Genomic DNA, 20,676 nt, shown 5'->3' on the forward strand with positions numbered 1-20,676 from the left:
AGTGAAATCAACTGCAATATTAACCAATATAAAACTAACAAATTTTACTTCGCTTAGAGTAAAATCAAAGTCTTTAAAAATATTTCAGGTCTCATTTCTATATAAAATTCAGTTTTGAATTTTCCTGCTTATTTAATACTAAAGAGAAAAACTTGAAGGGAAGCTTACGACTGGTACAATATACTTTCATTATGGAAAACTCAGACAAAAACAACAGTATATAAGTAATATTTATAGATCTGTTAAGAAAGCAAGTAACATATATCTAAAGAATTTAATGGGAAAATAATGTGACTTACTTTAAATGCCAAAAGAAAAAGTGCCCAATCCTTTGATTAGTCAATGCTTTCTTGAGTAAAAATCTCACAAGCAGGTTATCCAAATACTGTTCATATTTTAGGACCTATGTGATTAAACACAAACATAAAAACAACATTGCATCAATCAGGGTCAGTTTTTGCATGGCTGGATTTAAAGAAAATTTTTTAGAAATTAAGTAGGTACTACTGGTAATAAAACCTATTTTAAAAAAAGCATAAAGCTAGTATAGATAAAGATCCACAGTCTGGATAAAGGTGCATGGATTTAGAATAAAACATTATTTTTCTATTTTACATTATTTTACCTGTACTAGCTGAATTAGGTACTGAGAAAGCTTGTCATCTGTTAAGTATTTTTCCAAGCACCGAACAGCAAAACCTCGAACCATAGGATCTGGGTAATTACAGTCCAGAAGCTCCATAGCCTGTTCAGGTTTGATTGGAGGCCAATCTTTCACTAAGCAGTACATCTGTTATAGCAAAAACAATAAATCACATTTAAAAAGTTAAGACAATTGTGAGTGAACCCTCTAAGACAATGTCTTAATTTCTTCTTTTAAAATTAGTTAAGGGCTCTCCTTATGAATCTGGTGTTTAAAATGTTCAATTCTAACTAATTTTATTAGTGGTGTGAATGGTATTTTTTCCCACTATATTATCATATTAATATAAAACATAGTCTATTTCACCTCTTATGCAGACTTTCTGAGAGAAAACAATTTGAGTGACACATGAATTTTATACAACAGTTATTCTGTAATCTCAAACATGCATTTACCTGAGCTACTTCATCTCTAGAATTCCATTTAACAGACAGAAGCAGTTTGGGTAGAATTTCAGGGATAGTTACACAATAGTGTCTGTGTGGAAAAGACAAAACAAAACAAAAAACATTCTTGCATGTTAATCAAAAGGCCTAGATATCTAAATTTTAAACTATGTAATCTTTCCAAACATACTGAAAACTTACCATTACTAGCCTACTTTAATATCAAAAGAAATCAGCATTTAACAATATAATTCCATATTTATGCACACATAATACATAGACAGTTACAATGTCATGGAAGACAAAAGAATAATCCAAATGGAAGACAGATACTTTGGAAAAAAGTATGAATTTATTTCACAACACTACATAGCTCTTTTTTTACCCACTCACCCAACAGAAACCATGAGGAGAGTTGCCACTTCTACTGTAGTCACTGGATAAAACTTATGTTTCAATGAACTTTTTGCAGAAAGGCACTGCAACTGCTTTATTTAAATAAATCAGTGTATAATTCCTAAGTAGTGGGGTAATTTCTCCATATGTGAAAATAAAGCACTGCACTATTACATTGAGGAAGTGTAAGGAAAAAAATGGAAGGAACGCCTAAAAATTGAAATATCTAGACCAACTACATCCCAACTAAATTGATCTAAAGCTATGGGTATTTTTTTTTTAATCTTGAATTTCATTTAAAAAAGTCCCCAAAACAAATCCTAAAAAAAGTCACACCAGGGACTTAGAATTTTAAAAAAGCCTTCAAGGCTTGAAGGTGGAAGGTTAGTACCAATGCAGCATGATTTTCTAGAAATACTGATCTTTATCCACAGTTTAAAAAAGAATATTGTTTATGACAAAAAAGTCATGTAAATTATGCTTTATATACTTTAACAGGTATTGAAGAACCCGCAAGATAAGCCAAAATCAGTTGTTTTAGGGAATATTCATCTTAACATTTACCTGTGGCTCCATAGAAAATCTTTCTCTTGCTCAGTGATTTCAGATAGAGGATCTCGGGTACAAATTGCTCGGAGCTGTTCTTTATCGTTTTCTCTTAATTCATTGTCTCTAGCTAGTCTGTTACTCTGCAAAATAAAGTAATATCTTATATGATTTCCTTTGCCATATTTTCCCCTGGATTCATGAGTGATCTACAAAAACAGACAGTGGCCAACAACTTTACACTGCTTATTAATCGTTGTGATCCAGTTTATTCTCATCACAAGCCTTTATTTTCAGGGATGGGGAGAATCAGCTTAAGGCAGTATTTGTGGAACAAATCCAGTATCTTAGCTAACATTACCATCAGTCACAGAACAGTCACTGCCAAAGTGAGTGACCAAACTGGGATACCTGGGGGTAGAAGTAAGTAACTGACTTCTCTTCCTGATAAGGCCCCTTCCTAGTATTCTATTAACTACTCTGCTCATGTTTCTGGAATAAGAAACAGTAAAATAATAAAATACAAATGTAAATTCTTTCATAATCTTTGCTCAAATATATCCTTGTAATCACTGCAAGGCTCTCAAATTTAAAAAGTAAAAATAAGTAAGAGAAAAAAGGAAAAGAAATACCCTTGTTAAAACACTGGACGTTAAATGTTTGGAAACGAAAATAAAAACACCATAACCTTTGGTATAATGCCAAGAGTCCAAGTAACATACTTATTCCCTTTAAATACAGATATATTAACTGCATAATGAATAATTATGAATGTATATTAATATATTATGAACACAAGTACACATCCCCTTGGAACAGGTCACACATATTCCCAATGGCTAAAAATGAAAGCAGGTATTCATGCCACTTGGTTTTTATTAACATTTGTTAACATTTTATTAACAACACTTAAATATTAATTTATCCAATAGTATAAAGAAATATTATTGGCACATGTCCATCAACAAATGTTTATTAAAACATGTACCGTGTGCCTTGTTTTGTTCTTACTGTTGAGGGTCTTAAATAGTAAAAGAACCTTCACTAACAAGATTATAGTGAAAAATTATATGAACAAATTAAAAAAAATTGGAAAGCTGATATAAATACTTTGGGTGATATAATGAACATGACTGAGTGGCTACTTTACACTGGGTATCTGGAAGTGGCCTCTGAGAAGGGAGTATTTAATTTGTGGTCCAAATGATAAGAAAGAAGCACCCACAATAAGATCAGGGAAAAGAGTACTGCAGGTGGAGGAAACAGTGAAGGGGACCCAAGAAGAGAATGAGTTTGGTATTAGGGAGGAAAAGGAACAAGACCTAGGAGCCTGAAGCCCAGGAGACAAGGGGAGAGTGATGGGAGGCTATGTTCAGACCACATAAAATTTGCAAGTCAGGGTAAAAGATTTGGATTTTATTTTTAGTGAAAGCTATTTAAAGAATGAATATCATGATTTGATTTATGTTTCTTTTTTTAAAAAGATTTTATTATTTGACAGACAGAGATCACAAGTAGGCAGAGAAGCAGGCAGAGAAAGGGAGGTGGGGAAGCAGGCTCCCCGCTGAACAGAGAGCCTGATGCCAGGGCTCAATCCCAGGACCCTTTAGCCCACTGAGCCACCCAGGCGCCCCTGATTTATGTTTTATACAGATTATTTTAGCTGCTTTGTAGACTGAGGAAGACCATTTAGGAGGCTATTGTAATACTCAAGGTAAGAGATAACAAATACTTAACCCTTGATTCACAGGGAAAGTAGTCATTATCATTTCTCATCTTGGTCTAAGCGACTCTTAATATTTTTGGCTTATTTTTTAGTTGTTTTCATTTTAAATATAACTTAATAAACTATGAAAAAATTTTGTGAAAAACAACTTTATTTGACATCTTACTAAGAATTTAGTACACAGCAGAACCAAATTCATAATCAAAATGGGCAACATCCTTTGAATGCCATTAACTGCTTGCTCATCAACTGTCATGCATGAGCCTGGAACACACATATCTTCCAGATCGTGATTCTACACTTCAAATGCATATCTAATAAGTTCTAGCTTATCATCACTCCTGATTTTTCTTCTTATACTTCAATTGTCAAAATATAATACTTTTGAGAACTTTTATAGTAATCCAAGCAATTTTATATTTTATATTTTATATTTTATATTTCTACAGCACTTTTTTCCTTCCACTCATCTTTGCATACACACCTGCCTGTGATGTTTATTCACTTAAAAAGTGTATCAAATAAATTCTGGTGTATAGCAGCATTAAAACTGGAAAGAAAGATGAGGTGTGGTCCAGGTTCTCATCAAAAAATAGTGTGTGATGAAGTTATTCCTGTTGAATGACTAACTGAATACAATATTTCCTTTTTGTTCTTGGAAATCTATTGTTCACTCATCATATCTTGAGTTCGAGAAAATTCATCTAGGACATTATTTGATGTTTTACCTACATGATCAATTTTACCATCATCATTAGAATCTGAAGTAATGACTCTCAAGTGGTGTAATTTTGTTCCCTCTACCTCCAGGACCTTTGATATCGTTTCTATCTTAGGTTTATAGAAGTTTTCAATAGACCCGATCATAACTGAAAAACTGACCCAGTTTTATTCTATTAAAAACAACTTTTTACTTTAAAGAAAAAATTCCTCTAAGAAAGAAAAAAAGTCATAAAATATCAGTCCTTTTTAAAAAAAATTTTTTTTCAGTATTCTAAAATTCATGGTTTATGTACCACACCCAGTGCTCCATGCAATACGTGCCCTCCATAATACCCACCACCAGGCTCACCCAACCCCCCACCCTTTTCCCCTCCCAAACCCTCAGTTTGTTTCTCAAAGTCCACAGTCTCTCATGGTTTGTCTCCCCCTCTGATTTACCCCAACTCGCTTCTCTCCATCTCTCAATGTCTTCTGTGTTATTCCTTACGCTACACAAGTAAGTGAAACCATGTAATTGACTCTCTCTGCTTGACTTATTGCACTCAGCGTAATCTCTAAGAGCTAGGACAGCTCAAAAAGAAACTCAAAAGCTAACTGAGTCAGACTCTGATGATAAAGTGAATATATGAATAAAAATAGGAGATAAATGAGTCTTAAAGTGACTTGACTTTCATAATTCCTTTGGTTTACAGGTGTAACTAATGGTATAGCACTATGGACAATTCATGGGAATGCTCATCAATATTTCTTTTTTAAAATTTTAAAAATTTTATTATTTTAAATTTTATTTATTTATCTATCTATCTACATATATATATTTATTTTTAGCTCATCAATATTTCAATCCCAATTTCAAGATTAAGGAGTTTCTGTTCAGTTACAGCAAAATAGTTAAGAGTTAGAAGCTCAATACTTTTTTTTTTTTTTAAAGATTTTATTTATTTATTTGACAAACAGAGATCACAAGTAGGTAGAGTGGCAGGCAGAGAGAGAGAGATAAGGGGAAGCAGGCTCCCCGCTGAGCAAAGAGCCGGATGCCGGCTGGATCCCAGGACCCTGGGATCATGACCTGAGCTGAAGGCAGAGGCTTTAACCCACTGAGCTACCCTGGTATCCCAGAAGCTCAATACTTATTAAACAGTGATACTGGATAAGTTATTTAAACTCCTTAAGCCTGTTTCCTTACTGGCAATATAGGGATTATATTCGTACTACCCTCATAGAGATTGCTTTTAAGATTAAATGAGATAAACCATGAAAAGTGACTGGTATCACAGTACACAGTACTGTGGTACACAGTAAGCACTTGATAAATGTTAGAATTATCAACAAGAAATCAAAGTTACAAAATAGAGGCTACATTTTTCAAGAAAAAGAATTCCTTTGTACTTTTAGTATCAGAAAGAATTCAGTAATAATTTAAAATTAATTTGTACCTCTCTAAATACCTGCTACATTATCTCTGAAAGTATATTGGCAGGAAGGTTATGATTATTACTAATCAGTTTACAAAAGGGTTTGTAAACTCCTTACTGAGAACACAGCTGTAAACTAATAAAGTTCCTCAATGCAGGATTCCAACTGCCCCTGGGCATTGCTGTTACTCAGGTAGGCCTATTTCAGGACCTCTTGGCCCCATACTCATTGGTTGGTCTAGCCATAATGTATCACCAGGCCAAAGAAAAAGTGATAAATTTGAAAACCAGGGAAAGAGATAAGAACAAAAATATCTTCTCTTAGCACTGACACCTTTGCCCTTAAGAAATAAGAGTTAATGGTCTTTGAACCCAGTTATACTGTGATTCTAAATTAATGGCCAAGATCAGACAACTTGATTCATACTTAAACTTCCTTTTATATGTAATCTTTTCTAGGGGATCCTGGAGTATGGTGGTAACAAAGCTCTCCTCTGCTTCCAAGCTTAACTAACAACATACTCATGCTTTTGTTTCAACTTTCAGGTTATTATCCCAGAGAAGTAAAAAGTTCTTTCTTGAACCCAATACATATTGGCTTTTCACCCCAACTCTCTATAGTCATTCTTGGGATACTATTGGTTTTTCTATCATTATCACCTACCATGATTTATAATCTCACACATTTCTTTTACCACTTCAACGTCTATTTTCACCATTAGACTGTATATTCAATGGAGGTCTCTTTAGGTCAAAAACTTTATTACCTCTCACACAATGAATACAAACATATAGTTGACATTCAATTAATATTTGTTAAATGAAGGCAGGCTAGGGCTCTGACTAAACTAAGAGACAGAACTTCAGTAACAGTACTAGCATATAGAGAATGTGATTATACTAATTACAGCAACTCTGTCCAGAGCCTATAGGAGCTATGCCACTGTAACTAAACCCCATGAACCCTGCTCCAAACAAAAAGGATAAACCCAAATCCACTGATTATGACTGATACTTAAGAAAATTCAGTGATCTGCCTTACCAGTCCTGCATGGGAATAACTAAATCCTGCTTCTCGAGACACCGACCAGTTGGCATGCTCTTCAATCACTGACATATCTGGGAACTTGACCACACTGCTGAACCAGTCAAACTCCAACTCTAAGCATGGTGTTTCCTAAGAGATGGAATAAAAGTTATCATAAATATTGTGCTTAACCGTCAGAAAAAAGGAAAAAATTCTAATTTATGATAATAAAAAGCTTACTTTATTTGGATTTGACCCAGTAACACCAATAGGGTTCAGCAAATCTTCTAATCCATGAGGTACTGGCCAAAGATTCAGAGCCATTTTTCCAGATACTAGAGTATCTGTATAATCAAACAAGTTTATATTTCCCCAGGCCAATGGACAGTGTTCCTTCAAAAATGAACAGAAAGATATTCACTACTCTGTGGATTAAATTATAAAATGCATTTTAAAAAAGATTATTTATTTACTTGGTAGAGAAAGAGAGACAGAGAGAGAGAGCATAAGCAGGGGGAGTGGGAGAGGTAGAAGCAGGCTTCCTGCTGAGCAGGGAGCCTGATGTGGTGCTCAATGTGGGGCTTGATCCCAGGAACCTGGGATCATGACATGGGCTGAATGCAAATGCTTAATGACTGAGCCACCAAGGTGCCCCTACAAAATGCATTTCAAAGCACTTTTCTTCCACAGAAAGAATTCAATAACTATCGCTACAATGATAGCTTTAAGTCACATCAATTTTTTTTGAAAGTACAAGCACTTTCTGTTTTCCTATTTGAAATAACAGAAATTTTTCTTTAATTATAAATAGGAAATATGAACCAAAGCAAACCAGGCAGATATTGGCATGTAGTCACGTAACAGATATTTGTGGGTAGTCATTGCATGTATAAAAAATTTTGCCCGTGTGAACTCAGGACAGACTTGTAAATAGATTCGGGAAGGTCTGCTGAGGTATTCTATGACACATTTATTTACTAAAAATTTAAAAATATTTGACTAATTTTTTTAGATAAAGAAAAAAGTTCACTTCTTGATAAAAATTCAAAGCAGTATAATTAGGAGTTTTTTAGAGGTAAAAATAATTATTCCTTCTGAAATACTTTACCTCTTTAGCACCCTTTCGGCCTTTAACAGAACAAATGGAAAGGCAAAGTCGAGCAGCACGAGGAAGATCAGGAATGTATATATCATAATTTAGCCATTCATTCCACCTATGTAAAATTTTAAAGAAAAAAAGAATTTACAAAAAAAAAAAAGGCTTTATCCAGGTATATAAACAACTCCTACAAATCATCAAGAAAACAAAAAATCAAACAAAAACAGGTCAGAAATCAACTGGTATAGACATACCTCACAAGATCATATCCAAATGGCCAATAAATATAAAAAAGTAGTCAATATTATTTGTCAACCAGAAAATGCAAAATAAAATCTCATAGAGATATCATTATATAAGAGATTGGCTAAAACTATAAAGGCTGATGATACCAATGATGTTACCAAGGGAGGGAAGGAGGTGTAGTAACAGGAAATCTCACACATTGCTAGTAACGAGTATTTGCAAATATCCCCCAAGTGTTAACAATCCAAATGTCTAAAAGTAGAACAAACTGCAGTATATTCTTATAATGGAACACCATACAGCAAGGGAAATACACACGTTACTTGCAATACAGATGAAATTTTTTTTTAAAGATTTTATTTATTTATTTGATAGACAGAGATCACAAGTAGGCAGAGAGGCAGGCAGAGAGAGAGGAGGAGGAGGAAGCAGGCTCCCTGCTGAGCAGAGAGAGAGAGCCCGATGTGGGGCTTGATCCCAAGACCCTGAGATCATGCGAAGGCAGAGGCTTAACCCTCTGAGCCACCCAGGTGCCCCAATACGGATGAAATCTTACAAACATGAGTGAAAGAAGCTACATATAAGAGAGTATCTAATTCTTAAGTATATTTATATAAAATTCAAAAACAGTTCAAACTGAAAAATAATGTTAGATGTCAGGATAGCTGTTGCCTTTGGAGAGGTGAGAAGGTTAATGGAAGGGGCAATGTCATATTTCTGGTAAATGTTCTATTTCTTAACCAGCATAGTAGTTATATAGGTACTAACTCTGTGATAATTCCCTGAACTTTATGATTATCATTTATATACTTATACATTTGTGCCATACTGCAGTAAAAAAAAAAAAAATTAGCGTATAGAAAAGGCATTTGAAAGAGGGAAACTAAACAAGAAGAGTGAGATTTTCTATGATGATTACAATTATATTTACTTTTACACATGATGTAATTTTATTCAGAAGAACCCGTTCAGTCAGTCACTATGCAAATAAAGGATGTGTAAAGCAGAAAGTATTTGAAGTTGAGAATAATTACTTGACAAGAGGTAAGAGTTAACATTCATAATAAAGAATAAAAAGTTGCTATACAAAGTGATGACAAAAATTATTCTAATATTTATGATAATTCTTTTTAATTTACTGGATATTATATGCGAAATTATGTCTATATTTGGTGGACAGATCTGTAAAGAGCCAAGTAACAAAACTTTAAAAAACAAAACAAAACATTTTATTTATTTATTTGACACAGAGAGAGAGAGAGAGAGAACACAAGCAGGGGCAGGGACAGAGCGAGAGAGAGAGAAGCAGGCTTCCTAATGAGCACGGAACCCAATGTGGGGCTCCATCCCAGGACCTGAGATCATGACCTGAGCTGAAGGCAGTTGCTTAACTGACTGAGCCACCCAGATGCCCCAAAAAACTTTGTTTTGTCTTGTTTTGAAACAATAGTTACCAGTATGACTCAGGTCAGACTACCTTGAGTAGACTCCTGTTCACTATTTTATTAAATGTGTGACCCTCTGTGATGTGATGAGCACTGGGTGTTATACACAACTAATGAATCACTGAACATTACATCAAAAACTAATAACGTACTACATGCTGAATTTAAATTAAAAAAAAATGTGTGGCCCTTGCTTTTGTCTGTTTTCTCATCTGTGAAATGAGACTAATAACAGTACTTATTCCCCAAGATTGTTGTGAAGATTAAATGAGATAACACAAGAGAAGGGGTGAGTGGCTGGCTTGGTCAGGTAACACAAGTAAAGTGAAAAGAATAGTAACTGGTCCACAGTAAAAGTTCAAGTGCTAGATATTAATCTAGAAAATTTCTTCAAAGAACTTTTTCATAATTCTATTTTTTTATTATAAATAAAATAAGACTAAACAATTTAATGGTAAAAATTCTATTTTTAATTAGCCAAACTAAGTTATAAGCTTTATCAGTAAAATAAGTTCTACTTATGGACAAAGATTAAAAAAAAAATATTGTCCTTTGATGCAGAGAAGACTTATGTTTTAAATGGGTCAAGTTAGTAATAAGAAATTCTAAAGGGAAAAGAAATAAATGCAAATAGAAGAAATACTGTTGGATCTGATAAGTCCACAATAATTTAAGAAAAATTAAAGATACATGTACTTTGATGTTCCCAGGAGTTTTTATTACTTATAAATCTTTCAAATTGCTTATAATTAATGAAAAATATCCTATACACTTTCTAAAAGAGCTATGTCCCATAAATGTAGCTGTTCAATACTATGCTAATTGACAAAAACATGTTTCTCTCTTCCTCTAAAGTCCATACAGACATGTGCATACACACATATCAATTAAATTCTTTATTTTTTGGCAATGGCTTGATATATACAGTCCAAATTTATTTTGATTTTGGGAGAGGACTGGTAACATTTATGAAGAAATCATTAAGTTTCTACTTTATTTAGCATATGGAAGTACGGATTTAGAATAATCAATCTCAGTAAGAATTTTTTAAAAATCAACTTTTCTACCCTTCTAATAACTTCATATTCTTTATCCTTGATTTTAATTTTGTGAATACAGAAAAGTTAGAAATCTACTTAAATCCTAATACTATTACCATAGGGATTTTACCCTTTAACTAGAGAATTCTTTTTTTGAAAATTAATTTAAAAATTTTTTATAAACATATAATGTATTTTTATCCCCAGGGGTACAGGTCTGTGAATTGCCAGGTTTACACATTTCACAGCACTCACCACAGCATACACCCTCCCCAATGTCCATATCCCCACCATCCTCTCCTGACTCCCAGACCCCCAGCAACCCTCAGCCTGTTTTGTGAGATTGAGTCTTTTATGGTTTGTCTCCCTCCCAATCCCATCTTGTTTCATTTTTTTCTTTTCCTACCCCCCAAACCCCCATGTTGCATCTCCACTTCCTCATAACAGGGAGATCATAGGATAGTTGTCTTTCTCTGCTTGACTTATTTTGCTAAGCATAATACCCTCTATGCAAATGGCAAGATTTCATTTCTTTTGATGGCTGCATAGTATTCCATTGTGTGTATGTGTGTGTGTGTGTGTGTGTGTGTGTGTATATACCACACCTTCTTTATCCATTCATTTATTGATGGACATCTAGGTTCTTTCCACAGTTTGGCTATTGTGGACATTGCTGCTATAAACATTCAGGTGCATGTGCCCCTTTGGAGCACCACGTTTGTATCTTTAGGGTATATACCCAGCAGTGCAATCGCTCGGTCATAAGGTAGCTCTATTTTCAGCTTTTTGAGGAACTTCCACGCTATTTTCCAGAATGGTTGCACCAGCTTGCATTCCCAGCAACAGTGTAGGAGGGTTCCCCTTTCTCCGCATCCTCGCCAGCATCTGTCATTTCCTGACTTGTTAATTTTAGCCATTCTGAGTGGTGTGAGGTGGTATTAACTAGAGAATTCTTTTTTATTAAATGTTTTAATTTTAATTCCAATATAGCTAAGTATACACTGTTATATTAGTTTCAGGTGTACAGTGCAGTCATTCAACACTTCTAGTGTACTACAGTACTCATCATAAGTGTACTCCTAATCCCTATCACCTGTTTTTCCCATCCCCCCCATAACCTCCCCTCTGGTAACCCTCTGTTTGTTCTCTACAGTTAAAAGTCTGTTTCTTGGTTTGTCTCTTTCTTCCCACTTTGTTCATTTGTTTTGCTTCTTAAATTCCACATGACTGAAATCATATGGTATGGTATTTGTCTTTCTCTGACTCCTTTTGCTTAGCATTATACCCTTTAGCTTCATTCATGTTGCAGTAAATGGCAAGATTTTTTTAAATGGCTGAATAATATTCCTGTGTGTTTGTGTGTATGTACAGCTCTTTAGCCATCCATCCATCAATGAACACTTGGCTGCTTCCATAATTTGGTTATTGTAAATAACAGTGCTATAATCGTAGGAGGGCACATAGCTTTCAAATTAGTGTTTCCTTATTCTTCCGGTAAATCTAGTAGTGGGATTACTGGTTCATAGGGTGGTCCTTTTTGAATTTTTTGAGGAAACTCCTTACTGTTTTCCACAGTGACTGCACCAGTTTACATTCCAAGCAATAGGGCACAAGTGTTCCTTTTTCTCTACAAACTCTCCAACACTGTTGTTTCTTGTGTTTTTTATTGTAGTCACTCTGACAGTTATGAGGTAGTATCTCTTTGTACTTTTGATTTGCATTTCCCTGATGATGAGTGATACTGACCATCTTTTCATGTGTCTATTGGCCACCTGGATGTCTGACTTCTTTGGAGATGTCTGTTCATGTCTTCTGCCCATGTTTTAATTGGGTTATTTGGTGTTTGGGTGTTGAGTTTTGTAAGTTCTTTATATATTTTGGATATAGTGCAGTCATTTGTTGTCATTTGTTGACCTTCAGAGGCTGTCTTAATTTTGTTGATTGTTTCCTTTTTAATGCATAAGTTTTTTATTTTAATATAGTCTCAATAGTTCATTTTTGCTTCTGTTTCCCTTACCTTTAAAGATGTGTCTAGCAAGAAGTTGCTGTCTGTATTCTCTTCAAGGATTTTGATGGATTCCTGTCTCACATTAGGTCTTTCATCCACTTTGAGTTTATTTTCGTGTATGGTGTAAAAAAGTGGTCCAGTGTCATTTTTCTGCATGTGGCTATCCAATTTTCCCAAAACCATCTGTTGAAGAGACTGTCTTTTTTCCACTGGATAGTCTTTCCTGCTTTGTTAAAGATTAGCTGACCAAAGAGTTGAGCGTCCATTTCTGGGTTCTCTATTCTGTCCCATTTATTGATGTGTCTGTTTTGTGCCATTATCATAGTGTCTTGATGATTACAGCTAGAGGTCTGGAACTGTGATGCGTCCAGCTTTGGTTTTCTTTTTCAACATTGGGTCTTTAGGATTTTCTATATAGTGTATCATGTCATCTGCAAATAGTGGAAGTTTCACTTCTTTCTTACCAATCTGGATGGCTTTTATTCCTTTTTCTTGTCTGATTGCTGTGGCTAGGATTTCTAGTACCATGCTGAGTAAAAGTGATAAGAGTGGACATCCTTGTTCTGTTCCTGATCTTAAGGAGAAAGACCCCAATTTTTCAACATTGAGTATGATGTTAGCTGTAGGTTTTAAATAGATGAACTTTATTATGTTGAGGTATATTCCCACTAACATACTCTGTTGAAAGTTTTATCATACTTTGTCAAGGGATTTTTCGGCATCTATTGAAATGATCATATGGTTTTTATTCTTTCTCTTATTGATGTATGGTATCATGTTGACTGATCTGTAACTACTAAACCAGGAATAAATCCCACTTGATTGTGGAGAATGATTTTTTTTAACATATTGTTGGATTTAGTTTGTTAATATTTTGTTGAGGATTTTTCCATCTATGCTCTTCAGAGATACTGGCCTGAAGTTCTTTTTTTTTTTTTAAAGATTTTATTTATTTATTTGACAGACAGAGATCACAAGTAGGCAGAGAGGCAGGCTGAAAGAGAGAGAGGAAGAAGCAGGCTCCCTGCCCAGCAGAGAGCCTGATGTGGGACTCGATCCCAGGACCCTGGGATCATGACCTGAGCCGAAGGCAGCGGCTTAACCCACTGAGCCACCCAGGCGCCCCTGGCCTGAAGTTCTAAACTAGAGAATTCTTGAAGAAAAGATAATCAAATTTAAGTCCTATCTAAATAGCTAATTTACTAAAATTTTGAGCTTTTAATCTCATATTATTAAACAAATTTACCTTTTACTTTTATAAAACTAGTTTACTTTAAGTACTTGAAACAACTAGGATATATCTACCCAATATTATTTTGGGGTCTCTGGTTGGAGCTTGTAGAACTTCTTAGAATGCTTATAGTTTTCAACAAGTTTGGAAAATTTTTGTCCAGTATTTCCTCAAATACTGTTTTTCTGTTCCTCACACAGACACCCCATCCAACCTGTGAAATACATGCCAGTATGGGTAGGAAATAAACTTTTCCTGCTACAAACAAAAATTTAAAAAGATCCTGTAGTTGTTTCACAGTGTAACTTCTAATTAAATGATGTACTTCTGATTGACAATGGTTCAGGTAGGGTAAGGAACTATTTTACTTCCTCCTAGTAGAGAAAGCTATCACCTCTTTGAACTTCCCTAGGCTCTAGAATGGTGGCCATCTCTAGCAACTTAATTACAAGACCAGAACTTTTTCTTGATTCTCTTAAATTCAGTCTAAATTCATTACAAAATTTACTTCTGGAGGTTTTACTAGTTGTCTCTATTGCTAGTCTACAAAATTCACCTTTAATCTTTCGTAACAATTTGAGTGCTCTTAAAATGTTTCTATTATATTCAGGGTAGACTCTTAATTCCCAAGTGATTCTATAAAGAGCCAAAGAAACAGCAGGATGGCAAACTGTTGGATTATATTACCTTTTATTTCTTCATTGCATTTCTAGGCAGTAATCATTTAAAATGTTCCTCCAAACTCCCTCTCAGAAATGGATTTGTTCCCAGAGGCTCTTTATTTAAATGTCATAAAGATCTACTCTTCTGAGTGATGTGAGTGCCTCACAGTAGTCTGGCTCTGAAGTTGTTTGCCAACTCTCATTTCTTCTAATGTAAATGTAAATGGAGGTTAAGAATAAAATACTAGGTTTATGAATCTAATGTGGGGAATCATCAGCACAAAATGTAACCATATTCTGTTCTCTACTTGATAAAATGGGAAGAGAGAATCAGAAAAACCCTTCAGATAACATTTTATGAAGAACTCACAAAATGATCCTGTGATAGATATTCATTTGACTGAAAGTTCTTATGGTCTATATGTAAATGTCTGGTTAATTTAAATGACTTGTTATAAAACTAATGATGCAAAAAAAATTACTACTTTTATTGATTACACTGCTAAATACTAACATGGCTTTTGGAAATACAAATCCATATACTTCCTTACCTGGGATTGGAACAAGGTACTCTTTGAGTGTTCACATTATCGCATAAGGGTTCTCCTCCATGATAGATACCTGTTCGAACATAGATCTTAAAAAAGAAAAAAAAAAGAGTATGTGTATAAAAATACATACAAACATAATATATATATACACATTACAGAACCAATATTATTACATAATCCCTTTAGGCCAGGTATGTAATTCAGAGTTTTTCATATTATAGAAAGATAAATTGGTACATATACTAAATATCACTTCAGATTCTTAGCAGTTGCAACAGTACTCCATAAAGACATTAATATTTCTGCAACAAAACATATGCATATTTACACTAAATGGGATATATAAAAGCTATAAAAATTCTTGCTTTTTAAGGTCAGGTTTTGCTGCCAAATGAATTCTATAAAACTCATGGTTTTAAGAACTTAGAGTATGGAAATTAAAATGATTAGAATATTAGAATTATGGATATTAGCATTACAGACAAAGACTGTAAATGGTGCACAGCTAAGGGAGAGGAGGAGTTTTCTAGCTATCTGAAAACAGTGCAGGCCAACAGATTATTATACATAGTTCAGTAAAAAAAGTTTATGTAATTTATATAATAAGCATCAACCCTTGACTTTACCTTGTCAATGTCTCGAATATTTACATTCACATAGGTTGCACAAAGGATTTTTATTCTGAGTGCACTATTTATAACCCAAAGGGATTTTGTAGATGTTTCTCCATTCATATATGGTGTAGCTGTGGAGATGCGTCTGGAATATGAAGGCATTGTGAAACAGTCCATTGGCAGTTGGGAATAAAGGCTTTCTTTAGCCATCAGCATCAAATTGGGCATCCTCCCAAGCATTATACAGCTTCTTATGTACTGTAAAAGATTAAGAGGGGAGGGAAAAAGCCATTTCTTAAAAGGTGTTTCATTTTAAAATCAACAAACATGCAAGCAAAAATAAATAAATAAATAAATAAGAAAAAAAAAAAAAGAAAAAAAGAATTAAAAACAATGACCAGAGGATACTCATTATGAAAACACTGTTTATATCTGAACAATGTTAATCAGCTTATCCATGTATCTATAGTCGGACTCGAAATATCAGTATATAAAATCTAAAGGAAAAAAAAGTATCTGTTCTCTCAAATTCATCATCAATCTCTCAAATTAAATACAGCATTTTTTTTAAACTTAAAAAAATTTATTTATTTATTTCTTTAAGAGAGAGTGAGAGAGAGAGAAAAAGCACAAGCAGAAGGAGAGGGAGAAGCAGGAACCCCACTGAGCAGGAAGCCTGATGTGGGGCTTGCTCCTACGACCCCAGGATGATGACCTGAACTGAAGCAGACACTTAACTGACTGAGCCCAGCTGCCCAAAATAATTAGAGTATTAAAAATAAACTTATGAAGCTATTCACTAATACTAATCATTGAATTTTCAGAATGTCCTAAAAATACAGATACTTGTCCCCAACTTTTACATTTCATATTAATATTTTTGAAGCTTGTTACTCACCTTATACTGACTTAGAGGATATTTCTCAAGGAAGTATTCATCACATCCACACACTTTTAAAATATACTTGCCCTGATATTCTAAAACACAGAGTTTGAGTTGTTCAGATGATAGCAACATACTTCTAGTTTTTTTCCTGATTGCTTCAGCAATTACTTGTTCTGGCACACAGTCGTGGTTGATTTTCAGAGTATACTTCTGCTTGTCATTATTTGGAGAAACTATTACCCAAATCACCACTATTATTTGCCCTATAACAGGAAAACATTATTGGATACAATCACCATATATATTTCATTTTTCAAGAGACAAATTTTAAAAAGTATGTACTATGTACTACCATTATTCTAACTATAATCAGAAAAGACTTATAATCAAACTAATTAAATACAGGTAAATATCAGGCAGAAACCACAAATCTTTCATATATGACAGGGCTGCCCGGCCATGCCCAAATCTCATGTTTCATGACAAGCATGCAAAACTGTGACTAGTGGGTCACAATACCTGAGGTCAAGCTAATTTCCATCCTAAACTGCATCACATACTTCCTGAGTACAACGCCTGTGAAGAGTGACTCATGATGGTATCAAAGGTTAAACAGTACCTAAAGTAGAAGAGTTTTTGGCAACTATGGGAAAGAATCATGGAGACATAATGCAAATTCTGAATCAGAAGGAGAGAAAAGGTGGTGGAAGAAGGGAGAGAATATGAATTTTTAAATGTTTTCCTTTTAAGATCAATTAAGCTGGGAGGAAGGAGGGAAGATGATGAAAATGGAAAGATTAAAACTATGGTAGAGTGGTCCAGGTATTCACAGTATAATTCTTTCAACTTTTCTGTAGGAAAAGTTTCATAAAGAATGTTGGTGGAAAATGAAGAGAAACTTTCATTTTAGAAGGTATGCTAAAGTAGAAAAGAATTTCAAATGAAGATTTTACATTATACTGCTTTAAACTATTTTGAATAATAAGAGTGAAATAGTAATAAGATGTCTTAATTCATCTACCAACAGAATTTTATATTTAATAGTGTGTGAAAGCTAACTTATTCTAAAACTTCAAATTGAAAACTTCACTTTGTTATCTTGAAAAATACAGAATGTTTATCTGATACAAATGACATTTCCATTTCCCCAGAGTGTATAAATTTCCATGTTCACTTAATTCTAGAAATTGATATATTAAATGTCAAAAGTCAATCTATCAGATTTAGTTATTGCATTTAATATTAAGAAATTTATTTATATACAAAGTTTTCCCAAAATTTCATAAAGTATTTCTATTTACATTTTTTATTTGTAAAAAGATAATCAGTTGTAACTGTGTAACAATGAATTTCAAACGCAAAGTTCTTTAGTTTTATTGTTAAGATACACAATTCACTGGGATCAGCACTGTATGTTCGCAATTCAATCAATAAATATTTATTACATGCATATATATTTGGCACTCAGCCATATCTTGTCAGTATAAACAGTCCCTGTCTTCAAGAAGCTTCTCATCTAGGTGAGATAAAAAGAGATAGAAATTTTTACTATAGTGACCAATTATAGTAGATTGACAAGTTTCTTACCTTTATCTAACTTATTATATATGTGCTTTGGCAGTTCTGGTGAAGATTCTACATTTGGAGGATAGACATACATTGCTCTACTATGAGGTGAATTAAGATCCCGAAGATCCACAGCTTCTTTACAAACATTCAGAATATTTCTTCGGAAGTCCTGTACTTCTGGATCTTTAACCATATCAAATTCACACACTGGCATGCCAATAGCAAAACCTTAAAAAAATTATATAAAGAATATAACATTCTCTTAAACATACAGTACAAACAAGTTTCTTACAAATGGGGAACTTGACACATTGGGAAGACTACAATAAAGAAGTCTCTCTGGGTTTAAAGAAATTTTGATGAATACATAAAGTAAGAGTTGACAAAGACTCAAATATTTTTAACATATAACACATAATATATTCCTGCAGCTTGGAGAAAAGGAAGCAAACATCCATGTAATTTTTAAAAAGACTAACAAAACCAAACTGGGATATAACAACTTTCTTAAAGAAAAACTTATAGGATATTACTAAAAATAGTTCCTTGGCCAAGTAGTCAAAAAATACTTCTGATTTGTAATGGTTTTTATTTCAAAATCTATTTATTTAAGGTTACAAAGGCAGTTAACGGATTCAGACAAATATTTTAGTAATGAGATAATAGTTAAGTTTCATAGTTATTTGCTTTTAGAATAGGACAACAATGCCATTGAATAAAAACTGTCATACCAATTTCTCGATTGAGGATCTTTTCTTCTCGGTTGCCTACTGGCTCAATTACTTTTAAAAAGGGTTGAAAAAGCCGAAGGTCACAAAGTCGTCTTGTTTCATCAAAAAATTCTTCCCTTTCTGCTTCTTGGGTAACACTTACGAAAATGTAAGAAGATTCATCTTGAAGAAGTTGATGGAGAGGGTACTTTCTTGCTTCTTTAAATAATTCATGCTTTATAGTTATTAACGTAGCCTCACGGAGGCATTCTAACGTCACTATCATTCCATTTGGTAGTAAACATTCTACTAGGATTCTTGGGGGCATCAAGTGGATGCCCCACAGTTCACCTGATGATGGTCTTGGAGGCATTGTTCTGATCCTTTACAAGTTTTACATATAAAACTATTTTAAGGAATTAGATGAGTGGCTGTCCCAAAGCAGAAATCTAAACCAAAGGAGGGAAAAAAAAAAACATGTTAAAAGAAAAACTACAGGAGAATATATTTATGGCATTACTAAATGTAAAAACTCATTTTCTGTAGTTTGAATTGATTAGGGTATTAATAATTCACCTTAAGTATTTTGACAGGGACTCTTGCTCCAAATTAGGATTCCAAAGGAGGAATTAGAAAAAGCACTTGTATTTAATTATTTAATAAAATCATTCAGTTAAAAACATATTATTTTAATAGATTTTTAAAGGTCTATCAGGTCTATAATGTCTATCAGGCACTATCAGGTCTTACCAAGACAGAGCCGACCCTATGGGAAGAACACTGAAATTAAAATTCCCATCACATATCACTTTTATCATTCTATTTTATGGAGCAAAAGAATTTGGACCGGAAAGATCATGGGGCCACTGCTCTCATTTTAAAGGCGAGTAAAGATGAGAGAAGTCAAATCTTCCTTTTCACTCCCTATCTCTCTACCCTGCGGTAACGAGAAATTGTATGGCTTTGTCTTTTTCTTAAATTAACCTTTGTGATCTCCTTCTTTGCATTATTAAGTGACATCTTAGACCATTCTGCTTTTAGAGTATAATTTGTGTATATATTCACTATAATATAAAGTGTCATCAATGCATTTTCCTTGAGATATGATGATAAATTTGAATTATCCATCTACTTTATCAAATAACCCAGCCCTAATACTTCTGACTGAAATGAACTGATCTACACCCAAATGAGACCCACTGACTCTCTTTGTTAGTAAAATGTCTTAACAGTGTTAAATACTTGTTATATTTTTAAAAATACAAAGTATTATTAGGATTTGAAGTCCTCATTTTTAAAGATGTCAAAAATCTCTGGGATTCTTTAGAAAATACTACAAAATCCACAAAGCCAGAAGTTTATTTTTTGTTGTTCATATTTTCTTTTATTCAGCAAGCTATACTATAAAGGCACAGGAAAAGGTAAACTGAGAGACTATAAAAAAGAAATGAAAGCTAGAGAAATGAAACAAAAGGTCCCAGATAACTTACTATATTTGATTATTCTATCAGGCACTATGCACAACAGTCATACATGATACTTTGTTTATTCACTAAAAATGTATTGGAGCTAAAAAAAAAAAAAAAAGAGTACTGGGGCTTTTCCACAGGACGTTGTTAGGTCCTGGGAATATGATAATTTGGAGAAGACAGACATGGCCCTTGCCCTTCCAAGGCAAAGTCAAAAGTATGAA

At 33.8% G+C, this 20,676-nt stretch overlaps 1 protein-coding gene across 1 annotated transcript in view; it reads right to left on the minus strand.

Annotated features, from left to right (window-relative positions):
• The window catches only part of PIK3CA (phosphatidylinositol-4,5-bisphosphate 3-kinase catalytic subunit alpha), an 83,470-nt gene that overhangs the window by 15,701 nt on the left and 47,093 nt on the right, over positions 1-20,676 (minus strand). The window contains exons 2-13 of the mRNA XM_059391506.1: positions 19,005-19,432; positions 18,292-18,501; positions 16,717-16,967; positions 15,831-16,076; positions 15,205-15,290; positions 8,031-8,136; positions 7,163-7,315; positions 6,938-7,072; positions 2,050-2,174; positions 1,099-1,180; positions 626-790; positions 300-403 (exon numbers count right to left, since the gene is read on the minus strand). Coding sequence (XP_059247489.1) covers positions 300-403; positions 626-790; positions 1,099-1,180; positions 2,050-2,174; positions 6,938-7,072; positions 7,163-7,315; positions 8,031-8,136; positions 15,205-15,290; positions 15,831-16,076; positions 16,717-16,967; positions 18,292-18,501; positions 19,005-19,356 — 2,015 coding nt within the window. The 5' untranslated portion in view covers positions 19,357-19,432. The remainder of the gene's footprint in view (positions 1-299; positions 404-625; positions 791-1,098; positions 1,181-2,049; positions 2,175-6,937; positions 7,073-7,162; positions 7,316-8,030; positions 8,137-15,204; positions 15,291-15,830; positions 16,077-16,716; positions 16,968-18,291; positions 18,502-19,004; positions 19,433-20,676) is intronic.

This window comes from Mustela nigripes, chromosome 2 (assembly GCF_022355385.1).
Source record: "Mustela nigripes isolate SB6536 chromosome 2, MUSNIG.SB6536, whole genome shotgun sequence".
Classification (NCBI taxonomy): Eukaryota; Metazoa; Chordata; class Mammalia; order Carnivora; family Mustelidae; genus Mustela; species Mustela nigripes.